The following is a 14,832-nucleotide window of genomic DNA, read 5'->3' on the forward strand; positions in this document are numbered from 1 at the left end:
TGACCACAATTAGGCAGAAGCATGTCAAATCTATCAAGCACTGAGTAGTCTACCTTTCTATCTATTCCATATATCTAAAATCGTCTCATACTCGGGTATAATCTGCCCTGGTTTTCATCACTAGTTTCAAAATTATCAATCACAAACAAGACAAATTATCAAAATGTATGCTTCATCTGTTATCAAATCTACAGACTTACAGAAAGCACTGGACTGTATTTTAGATCAACTGCATTCCCAGTTTTATAGTTTTTTTATGAAAGCTGAAGATGATCATCAAAACAGGGTATCTATTGTGCTTTGTTCTCCAAATGTTTACATAAGAATATGCAAATAAAATATCCACAAAACTAATTTTTTCACTTTCTATATTAGAAGGTTTGAAACATCCTCACCATGAGGTAGAAAATTCAGGAAATGGAGGGAACCATAAGTTTCCTGTACAATATCAGGAAGATGAGGACTAAAAAGCCACAGTAGGAGGATCACAGGTCAGAGCCACCAAATTATTCCATTTCCCATTTCTTAAAAAGGGCTTACCTATTTAGTTTTATTGTTTCCATGAATATGTGAATCTACTTGAATGTTTAATTTTCTTGAAATAATCACTACCTGTTTTTTATAATTTCTTTTTTAAATTTCTTTTTTTTTTTTTCAATTTTCCATGATTCATTTTTGTAGATATGAGGGATTCATCCTTCCCCTCCACTTCTCCCTCCTCGTTTCTCCCATTAAATTACAGTGGAACAAAATGCAGTGGTGCTAGAACTTCTCAATTTACTCTTCCCAAAGACCTTTATAATAGTGAGCTTCATCATTGAAGCATAGTGCCTCCTGAATGTAAAATTCTCATTTAGGATTCCTCTTAATTCAAAACCCTGATAAAGTAAAATCACCCCACAGTCCTGGTATGCTTCTCATGAGCTCCCTACTCTTTAGTGTGACTTGATCCAAAGTTGGACAACAGAATGTCTGCCTAGGGCCCTAGCAAGGTCACTTGGAAGCAAGACTTCTGCCTAAATGAAGACCAGCTGGACTAATCAAATTCCTCTTTTTTTTTTCTCTACCATGAGGTTTAAATATAAATAGTAATAGATAAGCTTCAGGGACTTATCATTGGAAAATATTCACAAAGAAAGGTTAAAAAGAATTACAGAACCATTGAGATGCTACAAGAAAATAAAAATACAAGTAAAAACTAAGAACAAGCAGAAATTATGTTGACAAAGGAAGTTGTTCAGACAAAAAGCAAAACAACAAAAAAAGATAAAGAAAGAATAACTAATATACAGAGTACAAAAATGCATACGAGCAAAATTGACATTTTGAGGTGTGATTATTGCTACATAGCTGTTGTCTATACTTTTGAGTAACAGTGGTTTTTCTACTTACTAGTTGTTAAACTATTTAGCAGAAGGTGAAGTTTGAGATCATGAAGTAAATTTAAACTTTATCAGTGAAAAAATTAAAAGAAAAATAAGGAAAGAGGAAAGAATATGATGGACAAGAAGTGGAAAGAGTGGGCTGTATCATACTGCCCTTAAATCCATGCATATGCATGGAATTCATGACATTTGTTCCCATTATATGATAAAAAAAATTTAAAACTTCCCAAATCAAACAATGCAAATCCACAAATGAATACTGCTAAGTTGCTCAGGGCTAGTTGGAGTCAGTGTCTCTCTATGAGACCCAATCATATGATAATACCTACTTTTAGATTCCAAGGGGTCCTTGTTTGTCTTAATGCTGTGGAGAGGACTGAAACTACTTACTCTTTTCCTTAAGATAGCCTAAGACTCCATTATATCCATAAAAAGACCCCAAGTAAAGTAATGTGATTTTTACATTTATTTCACTTGTTTTTAGCTGCTAATAATAATGAAGAACAAACCTAGCATACTGAATTTCAAAATCAGTTTTACCACCAAGGAGTCAAATCATGTATCTTAAACTCTTCAATTAAGAAAATGACATTTTCTTTTGCAAAAGTTTTATTTAATATTGGAGTTCTGTGATTATTGAAATCTATTAGGATTGCTAGTTTTCAAAAATTTAGTTTTCACTGAATGAAAAATAAGAATTTCAGAAAGGTGGGCACATGAATCTCCACAAACTACAAAACTGCTAAAAAATTCTGGGATGTAAAGGATTTGCCTCTAGAACTCTCATTCTTAAAATTTAACAGGATATATCTACCACAGGTCAGATGCTCCAACAGAGTACGCAGGCCCTTTCATAACTTGACCCTTGAAGAGCCCTCAGACCTTAGCAACTGACACCTCCTGCCTTACACTCCAAGATTCAGGGACAAGGAAGTGCTTCTTCCCGCCAATCCTTGGTTGATGTATTACTCATGTACAGATATCACACCTGTCCACCAAGAAAATTATCATCATTACCTTCTTCTGCCCACAGTCAAGCCGTACCCTGCATATATTCACTTTTCCTTCTCCCTGCGCATACCTGCACATCCTCAGAAAGCTTATGTAACCCTCAAGTACTGTGTCCTTATTATCCTTTCCATCTTTATCACACGTGCGCCACATCTTTATCATTGTAAATGTCATAGCATAATTTTTGTGATACACTTTTGTTTGGGCTTTTAATCGATTTGGGATGATAATTTGCTGGCTTTACCTTCGGACCAGAGATGTCTCAACAAGAAATCATTGAACCCACTAGAATAATAAGACAATGGACTTTATGCTTGGTAAATACTTCCAATGAAAGAACCTCAACTGAATTTGAACTGTGGTAACGCAGCAAGGTGCAGAAATCCACCATGGGGAGAGGGGTCGGAGAGGGGTGGGGGGAATCCCAGTGCCCATAACACTGTGTTACATAATGCAATGCAATTAATAAAAAAAAAAGAAAGAAAAATGGAAGATGCTGGGCCAGGCCAAAGCCAAGAACCTGAATTCCACTGGGCTTCATCAAGTGGCTGATAGGGGCCCAGGCACTTGTGCCAGCTTCTGCTCCTTTCATAGACACCCACTCAGGGTCTTGCACTTGTGGTCAGATGGGGAGCAGCTTCATGCACTATGCCCTGTGATCTACTCATGTACCAGTTTCCTTGGTAAGACAGAGAGCTAGTCAGAACCAGGACCTATCTCTTATTTATATAATACTGCTCTGCTGGATGAGTTCCATGATGAAAGACTGTGTCTAAAACATTGGTACCTGGGTAGAATTGGTGATAGAATTTATCAGAGGATGAAGTTGAGCCTTGTTAAAGCAATGAGTCTTGGAAAGCTGAGGAAAAGGTAAGCCAACTATTGTGCACAGTCATGTGAAAGGAAACTTCACTGAATGGTTAGTGGTTAGTAGCACAGGTGCTACTCAGCTGGTTTGAAACTGAATGATGGCTGTTGGGAAACAGGAGACTTGGAAAATAAGACTGTTTTTTCAAGAAGCAGACCATATGACTGAAGATGCAGTATCAAGTGAAGGGACAAAGACACTTGAATCTAAGAGCAGCTATAAAAACAGCTATGTTGGTTCATTCACTAACTAATATGTAAGAACTACATGTTAAGACAGTGGGATGATACCCTATTTGTTGTGAATGGCATGTTAATGACATGCTGTCACTCGATGCACTTAAGCAAATTGCACTGGATTTCCTAAATCATGCATTTATTTCCCTTCAGCCTCTGCTACGGCATTGTGACCTAAAAGCTAACACTGGATTTTATGGGATTAATGAACCAGTGAGAGATGACTTATGGAATTAATTATGAAATGTTAGAAATCATATTTCTCTCTTTAGGCACTGATTTAGGCCTATCCATATTTTTTGCTGTTCCTGTTATTTTTATTGACATCAATTATTAATATGGCTCCTTCATACTGCCTCTACTTTGGACAGTTTATGAAAAGCTTTATTTTTTGATAAATCACAACTCATATCACTTGATGCTTTTATCTATTTGCTTTCTAACTTTGAAGAGATATTTATTGTAATCCTGTATCACAATATTACAGTATGTATTACAATGAAAATACTTTTTTAAATAATTAAGGTATCAAAACACATAAGAAATCACACTGATTCATAACAAATTGCTAAAACAATACACATCAATATTCAGGAAAATGTGCTAGTACTTGACAAAATACCCCAAAAATGCAGTCAAGAAAAAAATGAGAATGACTCCTTTTCTAGGAAAAATTAGTATGATATGAAAGCACCTTCTATTTTCAATATGTACTGAAAAAACACCAGGTAAGAGAACTCAAGAAATCAAAATTAGACCTCATGGCTCACACGTTTGCAGTGAATTTTTCTATCTGCAAAATGATGGATTACATTTACACAATTCAGGATAATTATCAAAGATGTTAAAAACAAAAGCTGCCTAACTTCCACAGCATGAATCTTACAACAAAATGTGTTCCATAGTCAAAAACCAGGAGACCATGACAGACACATGTTGATGTTGGTACTACCAATGTTTATTCATGTCAACTATTCTCTGCTGATTTTATTTTTTAAAAATGCAGCAATCAGATACAGAAGACTTCTTGCACTCAACACCAACAGGTCAGCCAAATCCGGAAGATGATTGTGGAAATCATGACCCAGGAGGTGCAAACAAATGACTTGAAAGATTTGGTCAACAAATTGATTCCAGACAGCACTGGGAAAAAAAACAAAGAAAAAAGCTGGCCAGTCCTCTCCATGATGTCTTTGTCAGAAAAGTAAAAATGCTAAAGAAGTTCAAGTCTGAATTGGGAAAACTCATGCAGTTTCATAGTGACAGTTGGTGGTTCTGAAACGGGCATCGCACAAACAGGTCTTAAAAACGAACAAATATGTTCAAAATTTAGTGGCCACAAATAAAAGACTTTAATGGCCGCAAATAAAAAGGCGTATTTGCTTAAAAATTGTTTTATTAGCATGGGTAAATGGTATTTCTCAACGGCTTTGACTGACATTCATATGCCAAGTTACACTTGACCTCTTCTAGCTGATCTATCCTCTCGCACCTAGAAAAAATTGCCTTTTAATTGATTATATTGCTAATATTATCACTGTAAACAATAGGCTTCCAATTTTAACATAGCGACTGATTGAATATTTTCTAAAAATTGAAATTATATCTTGGTTCCAAGTTTTGAATTATAAATTTTGCTTCCCATCCAACACAGCATGCACTCTGGATCCAATTTTCTGAGTTTTTTGGCATTAAAAAAAAAGGACAGTAGTGAGAAACAAAAATAGACATAGTTCTTGGGAAAAATAAATTACATGAAGGTGACTAAACTAAATCATTGTAACCAGTCAATCTGAGGGAAACACTTCTTGTTAAATATGTTAATACTGGTTTACAAATTGTATATATGTGTTAAATGGTGAAAAAGAGATAAAATGAAGCAAACCAAAAATAATCTAATGAAATATAAAGAAAATATTATTGCTAATTTTCCGATTTCTTATTTGTCTCAATGATAACTTAAAATTTTCAAAACTCAATTTTATATATATATATTATATTATATATTCTATTAGTTGATCACAACAGTATTAGTGAGCTATCATTATGCTCTATACAACTTCCTTAAAGTCCTTTTGGCTTTAAAGACTACTTGACTTAGGTTTACATTTGAGGAGTTTTAATATGTCCAGAAACAATCCAAAGAAATATAATAATGAAGTCATTATTACTTATTATTTGAAACTGTATTTATTCCCTTAGTTTTCACAGAAAATAACATTTTACTTCCCCTTGCATTCATGTGAAAGATGGAAATATTATAATGCCAGAATTAAACAAAAAATTGACTTAAGAGATTCACAGGGAAGCAGTATGCAAATTTATTAAACTGTAGTCATCCATGTCAAAAAAAGGCCTGCATTCTGTCATTTAGAAGCTGTGTGATCTTAAGTGACTTAACCCTTATGCACATAAATCAGGTTTTTAAAAAGATTTTTGGAAATTCAGATTTCCAGAGAGAGGTAGAGACAAAGATGTTTTGTCCACTGGCTAACTCCCTAAGTAGCCATAATGGCTGGACCTAAGCCAATCTGAAGTCAATAGCCAGGAGTTTCTTCCAGGCCTCCCATGCAGATGCAGGGCCACAAGGCTTTGGGTTGTCTTTGACTGCTTTCCCAGGCCACAAACAGAGATGGGAACTGGAACAGCCGGGACATGAACCAGCACCCATATGGTATCCTGATGCAAACTAGAGAAGGTCTTTAGCTACTAGGCTTCAGAGCCTGGCCCTTAAATCAGTTTATGCCAGCAACACATAGGAGCACTGATCAAATCCCAGCTATTCCATTTATGATCTAGTTCCTTGTCAATGTGCCAGAGATCGCAGCAGAAAATGGTCTATAGGGGCAGTTCTAAGCTATGACCCAGGCATTGTGGCCATTTCCTGAATGGCTAGAAGATCTTTCTTTGTCTCTTCTTCTCTCTGTAATTATGCCTTTCAAATATATGAGTATATCTTCTGTTTCCCTTTTTTTTTTTTTTAAGAAAATGTTTTTATTGATTTACACTCACAGCTTTGGAAGTTCATAGTCCAACACCAGGTGCACCACATCTACTGAGCATCAATGGGTAGAAAAGTGGGAGTGTTGATGTAAACCAGGAAGTAGACAGGGAGAGGTTAGACACAACTCAATTTTCATAGCCAATCTGAGGGCATAGCCAAGGGCCCCACTAGGCCCATCCCAAATACCATACTTGGATTAAGTCTACACCTTCTTTAGAACTATTACCTTATGACTATGCAATCTAAACACATAGGTGAGTTGGAGAGCCCAATCATGTACAGACTAAAGCAACAAGTATCTTAACTTATTTACAAAATTATGAAGCAAATAGTTAAAACAGCAGATTTGATGTCAGTTTCATATCTCAATACTGACATAACTTTTGAGGTTACCCTGAGCTAGTGTTCTAACATATGTTTCTAACATAGTGTTCTAGCATATGTTCTAACATATTCTTTTATGTTGGGTTTCTCACAAAATTAATGATTTAAGTTTTTGTTGTGATCTTATACATACATACAACACTTTCAGGAAGAAATGAGATAATGAAATAATGGTAGTCCCTAGACTACAGTTGGTATGGGTCATTATTCTAGGTTTTCCTACAATGAATCTCATTTGCAGCAACCCACTCAGTAATTCACTGAAGTGGTCTATAAAAAAGAACCAAATTGTTTAATTTAATTAAGAAAATAAAATTCTATGTTTACACTATTTATTTCAAATTCCAGCCACTAATCAGAATTGCTGTTTAATCTTCCAGAAAAACACAAGAACAATATATCTGGCAGATTTTGAATGCATTTGTACCTTATACATATATTAAAATAAGGCACCACTAGGCTCCTTGTATAGATGGAATGCGTTTCCCAATGATTAGTGTGATGGAAGTATGGTCCTCAGTGTGGTGATATCAAGGTGGCAGAATTTTTAAGGTATGTGGCCTGGTGAAAAATAATCAGCTTTAAAAAAAAGGTTAATGCTAAACTCTTGAGACTATTATTTCCCACGAGAATGAATTTTCATATCAATGTTTGGATGCCCTGAATCTCTCTTCCACATTTGCTGCTCACCAATCTTGCACTTGTGCCCACCACTTTGACGGCATCCATCCTGATGTCCTAGGAGAGCTGAGCAGATGCTCCTGAACCCCCAGATCTGTGACCTAAATCAATCTCCTTAAGATATACTCAGTATCAGCCACGTTTTGCACCAATATAAAATATACCATGACAGCCATGCACAAACAGAATATGGAAACTTGTCGCAGCCTGCTAGGTGTAGAATTTAGATATATTGAATATGGATTCAATATAACATCTTATTCTTAACGATGTTTGCCTTTCAAAAATCTATATATCATTTCCAGTAACAGACATAATCTGAAAAGGAGGAAAATATTCTCAGAAAATCTAAAAAAAATGTATCAAATATTTTAACACTATGTTAAACTTGAATAAACCATGGGTACTTCATTTGTCAGAAAGTAAATTAGTTTCCAAATGCTTTTAATTAAAACTACTCTAGAAAAAATTCAGCAACTTTGCTGGTTGGCAACACATCCAAAATCCCTGTTATACACAAGGTCTATTTCTTCAACATTAAACTTAGATTTTAAAAGTTTGAAAAGCAATGTAAGAGAACAAGGAAATCTGTGGGAAAATATTCAAGTCATTTCATGGCTCAGTATGTTTAGAGTAATGCTATTTTATCTTTCTATACTAGTACAGACCACAAAGTCTTCTTACTATTTTAAAATTAACCATTTAGCATGTAAACAGGTATTTGGAAATTAGTTATTTTCTGCTTTAAGTAATACCTGGCAGTTAAGACAATTATTAGATTTAATCATTAAAAGTAGATGATTTTGTTGTTGTTGTTGTTTATTAGCACTTGTTCTTCCCAGAAACAGTATGTTATACACTACTCTCCACAAAAACAACTCAACATTTCCTAATGTTTCACTTTCTGGATTGCTAATTTTATGTAACATAGGGAGAATTTAACCAAAACAAGGAAGGATTAGTTTATTTATTTATTTTTTAAGTTTTAGGTAACTGTTTTTTTTAGTACCAACTGCATGAAAGAGTGCATTCTAATTTTGTCATTTTTCTATTAAAATTTCTAAAAAATTGTGGTTTTTTTTTAAAAAAACTTTTTATTACATTGCGTTATATGACAGTTTTAGGTACTGGGATTCTCCCTACTGCTCCCCCAACTCTCCCCCCATGGTGGATTCCTCCACCTTGCTGCATTGCCACAGTTCAAGTTCAGTGGGGTTCTTTCATTGCAAGCATATACCAAGCAAGTTATACCAAGTTATCTCTTTCCATCTTCCCCAAAACTTTCTACTAAATTGGTACTATTATCTTCACGTTTTACAGATAAAATAATTGAAACCTGAAGAACTGGTGTTCACTTTTCTGAATTAGGGCATCATACTAATTTTCTTCTTCTAAGAAAAAGAATTAAAACCATCTGGTTTTGGCTCAAATTCAAAGAAGTAATAGTCAAAGAGTTCTAGATTCATATTACATTCAATAATGTCAAAGTAAATCTACATCTTACCTTATGGCCTCGCACACCAGGGGGACCCACTAATCCAGTGAGACCTTGATCACCCTACAAACCAACCACAGAGGTTTTAAGTTATTAAGCAGACTTGAACATTAGAGCTCCCTTTAATCTCAGGAGTCAAACCTACTACATTCATTTCTGGCTCCTTTCCCAGCTCTTATTTCTTCCAGAACTAAATATCCAGTTTGCACTTTCTTACCTCCAGGTGCTTGCTGCTTTTGACCTCTCATTCCCAAATCCCCATCAATTTAAATAACTCCAAAACTTCTCCAAGTGTGTTGTGAGGTAGCTTTAGAAGACCTGACCCCCATCTTTATACACTGAGGCCTTGTCAGAATCCAAGATCTGGACTTAGGAGCCAGGGAGGCTGGGTCCGATTCCTGCAACACGGTCTAAGAGAAAAGCTTCTGCTTCTATGTTCAGCTTGCACAAATTTGACCCAACAAATTACAGTAGTCCTGCGCACATCATGAAGGAATGAGCAAGTATACTGGTGAGAGGGGGAGAACAAATGTAGAGGAGGTGACAGGAGACACGTGAATTGAGATGGGAGACCATGCATGTGTCAGGAATTGCTGGAGAGAAAGCTAGAGATTGAGTTCTCTCAGAGCCAGTTTATTCAATGGACAATGTATCTTTCCCTTCGTTCTTTTCTTTCCTCTTCTCCTTCCACTGTAACAGATTCATTAATGTTAAGTTCTGGAGTAACTAGGTTATTCAGTTTTTAATGCACTGTCCATTTTATTGTCTTCAAATTTATTTGAAAGATGAAAGATTATTTCTGATTACTAACAATGGCCTGCTTTTCCATTTTTTGGATAATCATTATAATATTTCTTCTCAAAGGTATTTGAAATAGCTTTCATTTGAGGCATAATGACCATTTTGTATAGATTTTCCATGCTGTATCTTTTTTGTTTGCTTGCTTTGTATTTATTAGTGATAGTAGGAAAGGAAATGCACTAGGAGAAGGTGAATCAACAATGGACTAATTCAATTAGCTTTAATCACTGGTGAATCAGTTTTTTTCCAGTGTTTCTATGTCTGAAAAGTCAGAATAATGCTGATGATGCTGTGGGTTTCCCACTTGTCCTTTGGGGAAAGTAAATTACATCACTTTTAAAAATTGATTTTATAAAAACCTGTGAATGCTACGAGGTTCCAATGGGCCTGTGAATGTCATTGAGGTTCCAAAGGGCTTGTGAATGCTATGAGGTTCCAATGGGCCTGTGAATGTCATTGAGGTTCCAATGGGCCTGTGAAGGCTGCGAGGTTCCTAAGGGCTTGTGAATGTCATCGAGGTTCCTAAGGGCCTGTGAATGCTACAAGGTTCCTAAGGGCCTGTGAATGCTACGAGGTTCCAAAGGGCCTGTGAATGCTACGAGGTTCCAAAGCGCCTGTGAATGCTACGAGGTTCCAAAGGGCCTTAAAAACGTTTTTGTGCCCAAATTATAGATGTTGCTTAGTGGATTCTGCATTATGAAAAATGAACTGCTGCGATTTCTTTTACTGATTCATTTCTTATTTTTATTTTATTATTTTTAGTTCTTATTTCTATTTATATAAAGCGAAAAAACATCATGTATTTCACTATACAGGGTTAGGAGCAGAGCAATATATCCGTTTTTATTCTCCAAAAATGATAGAATAATTTTGCAACCCCTCTCTGCTCCTATCAATTTAATGTGTTTTTTTTAATTTTCAAATTACGTAATCTACTTCTTCCTCATTATATGTGAACCCAATTTAATATAAATGTAATTTGTAATAGATTGTTTCAAAATAATACCAGTTTAGAAACAGTCTTTCAATTTTAAAAGTTGCATTTTACTTATAGTGTAAAGGTGATATGTTATTAAATTCCATCATTTATTGTATTTCTGATATAAAGTATTAACCACAACTATTACATATGTAATTTAAAAAGTAAAACAAAAACAAAACCAAAAATGCTGACATACTTCCAAACCTTCACTGCCATGCAGAACCACCCTGTATTCTGTCCAGAGAAGCCACAGGGAAAAATAATACTAAGCATTTGAACAGAAACAATGTTTAAACTGTGGGTTTCATTTAAAGCAGTCATTGAAATGGAGCTGACCTCTGATTTTTAACTTGTGAAAAATCCTATGTCCTATATTTATATTTCAAAAATGGAATTTATTTATGTTTCATAGATTATAGGGTTTTTATCCATACAACAATTAAAAGAGTACTGGAAATACTGTGTTTCTAGCACTAAACTTTCATACCTTTTCTAAGTTAGACTTAGTGAACTCAGTTACATTACATTGCTGTAATTTCTAAACTTCAACCCTAGAAATCATCAAAATTGTCTAGGTAATTTCAGCTGTGATGTATAGCACATACACAAAAACATCCTATAATTATAATATTTATCATGTGCTTGCCTAAACACAGTTCTCAGTTGTTCTCCTAAAGAATCTATTTATGTTTATTTATACTATAAAATAAAATCCTCCTCCCTGTAGAGTTTATTGAAATCTTTGTTGCTGTGTGTGTGTGTGTGTGTGTGTGTGTGTGTGTGTGTGTGTGTGTGTGTGACAGCATTATAATGAAACAAAAGCATAATGGACTGCAAATCAGAAAATTTAAATATGTATGAACTCTTCCATCTCATAGCCATATGACAAGCATTTTAAATCTATAAATTTTATTTTCTCAATTACAAAACAAATTAATGATACTGCTTCTCTCACCTAAAATTGCTGTAACACATATAAGATAGAGAATTCAGATGTATTCCAAAAGGGGATAAAATAACATTAAGAATTACACATTATTTCATGCATATATATTAACACTAAAAAATATTTCTCACAGATGCCATGATGGCAGGTCACAACAGTCACTCAACAAAATTAAATTAATATGCTTTATTTTATTTAGTTTTTCAAATCTTTCCTTACTTTAGATACAGTAAATTCTAAATTTTAAAAAGATAAAAATCAGTATAAGATGCTCAATATATATGCCATCTGTTTTATCCCATGAACAAATAATTACCTTTTTTCCAGAAACTGCTTGTCCTGGGGAAAAACCCGGATCTCCTTTGGCTCCCTAGATTTCAAGTTATAACATTTAGGTTAGTCACAAATTATATAAAATATATTCAATTATATGTATTATATGCATACCATTTTATGATATTAAATGAAATTATTATAAATTGAGATAAGCAGTGATTTACCTTAGTAATGCTTATTTTTCGTAGTACTAGTTTTAAATGCTGAGAAAATTCCAAAAAATTCTCTAGATGTCATCCATTTTTTTAAAGTAAAGAAATAATGTTATTGAATCATTTCTCCTTATGAGAGATAAAGACTATTACGTTTTCCATTTTTGTGACATATTACATCACAGTTCCTATTGAGCATTAGAAGAGCAGTCATTTAATAACAGAAAGCTCTTAATATTCTAAGATGTAACTGCAAGTTTAAATATTTTGCAAAACCTTTTACTGCATGTAAATTATACATAAAACTAAGAAAGAAATAACAAGGGAAATGGAGCAAGATGGCAGCTAAGTAAGATGCTCAGGTGACCATCTCCCCACAGACACCAATTTGAACAGTTGTTCACACTCCCAAGTCACTTGCACAGGAGTTACAGAAAACAAACCACCATGCCTATTTTTCTCTTGAAGAAAGCAGCAAGCAAAGAAATACCAACAACACTTCTCCTTCTCCCAGTAGCACAGTGTGGAGAAAAAGAATGAATTAAGTCCAGACTTTAGACTTTATATCCTATACCAGGCCTAAAATGATAAAAACTCGAACTTGGTTAGTACTGTTGACCAAGCTTTGGGTTCCTCTTTAGTCCAGACCAACTTCATCACTCATCACCAAGCAATGGAAGATGATTCCTGGTGCTAAGGAGTTAAGCAAGAAAGGGTATCTAGGGCTGTACCATGGAGTCCTTAATCGGGCTGCTGCTGTGTGACCCAGCACTTAATAAAACCCAAAGACCTCTACTAGCTTAATTCAGTGCTTATACATGGAGCCTGTGGAGCTGCCCTGTGATCAGAGATATGAGCCTCAATGGGACAGACATGCTCTGTCACACACCAATGCCAGGCTCACAAGGGCCTTAGCTGAACCTCTGAAATTATACCAGGAAAGGCCTGATGATTGTGAAACTCAGTTTTGACCAACTTGGTACCTTCTTAAATGATCAAGTGTTTGTCTTCATCACTTCCCCTCTAACCATGGGCAGATAAAAAGGAACCACAGAACTGTGTCTCAGGACTCAGTGGGAAGCTGGTAAAGTTCATCATCAGTGCCTGAAGTTGGTGCCTCTAGATCTGCCCTACCATCAGAGATCTGTACCCAGGTGGAACAGATTCATCTTGGTACCTATTATTGCTAGCCTCATGTGTGTCAAGTGTACAATCCCAGGATTTCTCAGGGCCTGGTGATTATGAGACCCTGGTGTGATTTTGCCTAGTGGAGCTGTATTTATTATCCTTTCCTCATCATTGAGTAGACATCAAGGAACCACAAGACTATGCCTTAGAGCTCATTGCTGGACTTGTAGAATCCCAAATTAAGAATTTCCTAGTCTTCCTGGGCTCAGATCAGTACCTGCAGGTGGAACCACTGGGTCTACACTGACAGCCAAGCAGATTCACGTAGTTCCAGTTATTTGGTTTTATATTCCATCCACCATCAGATGTGGTTAGTGAAAGTAGTCTCAGGCTGTGATTCCATGTCAGAAGACAGACTGTAACAGTACAGGTTTTGGTCCGACCCCCATGGGGAGCTGATCTGAGTGGGCTGTGGACTAGATGGCAATCTAGTGTTGCAGTATTGATGCTTACACAACTGGGCATTTGAGCTTGCCGTGGGCTCACAGGGAGGTTTATAGGGATGCATGGTCCCTTTTTCCAATGAATTCTCAGTTCATTATTTTCAAAGCACTGACTGTAGATTTGGGACAGATCTGAGCTCAAGGAATCACTGAGGCACTAATTGTGCATTGGCAACAGACCTGTAGCAAACCTCAACTAGGGGAGCAACCTAATATTGAAGTCAAGACTCCAGAGGTTCAGGGAAAGTATTTCTGGAAGAACAAGAATAAACTCACATCATAAAGTCTCAAAGAAAATCAATGTGCAGACCATGTCATATTCCACTAGCATCAAAAACTCTTACCTAGAGAATCTGACCTCACACCTAAAGAATAAAATAAACTGCCAGGAACCAATCTCCCAGGCTCTAACATTGTCAAATGCTTGAATAAAAAATTAAAGTTAGTTGTTCTAATAAAAATCAAGAAACTGCAAGAAAACCAAGAAGCAATTTAATGCTCTAACAGAGAGATTTGGCAGAGAGATGCAAGTACTTTAAAAAAAATCAAATTCTTCAAGTGAAAATTATACTATGGACAAATAAAAACACAACAAAAGACACTAATATCAAACACAACAAAGAGTACACACTGGTATTTGGTCTGCAAGATGCCAACTGCACAGGCCAGAATGGTGACTTATCAGACTAATATTCTGCCTTTGGTGCCAACATTCCATATGGATACTGGTTCAAGTCCCAGTGACTCTACTCTAGATCCAGCTACTTGCACATGGGCTGGGAAAGCAGTAGAGGATGGCTGAGGGTTTTAGGCCCATGTACCCACACGAGAAAACTGGGAACTCAGCTTCAGACTGGTTCAGCTTTAGTTGTTGTGGGTATTTGCAAGGGAACCAGTGTTTGGAAGATCTCTCTAGCTCT

At 35.7% G+C, this 14,832-nt stretch overlaps 1 protein-coding gene across 1 annotated transcript in view; it reads right to left on the reverse strand.

The window, feature by feature from the left end:
* COL24A1 (collagen type XXIV alpha 1 chain) overlaps nt 1-14,832 on the reverse strand; it is a 298,672-nt gene that overhangs the window by 259,395 nt on the left and 24,445 nt on the right. The window contains exons 5-6 of the mRNA XM_040987252.1: nt 12,110-12,163; nt 9,074-9,127 (exon numbers count right to left, since the gene is read on the reverse strand). Coding sequence (XP_040843186.1) covers nt 9,074-9,127; nt 12,110-12,163 — 108 coding nt within the window. The remainder of the gene's footprint in view (nt 1-9,073; nt 9,128-12,109; nt 12,164-14,832) is intronic.

This window comes from Ochotona curzoniae, unplaced genomic scaffold (assembly GCF_017591425.1).
Source record: "Ochotona curzoniae isolate NIBS_2020 unplaced genomic scaffold, NIBS_Ocur_1.0 contig_4612, whole genome shotgun sequence".
Taxonomy (NCBI): domain Eukaryota; kingdom Metazoa; phylum Chordata; class Mammalia; order Lagomorpha; family Ochotonidae; genus Ochotona; species Ochotona curzoniae.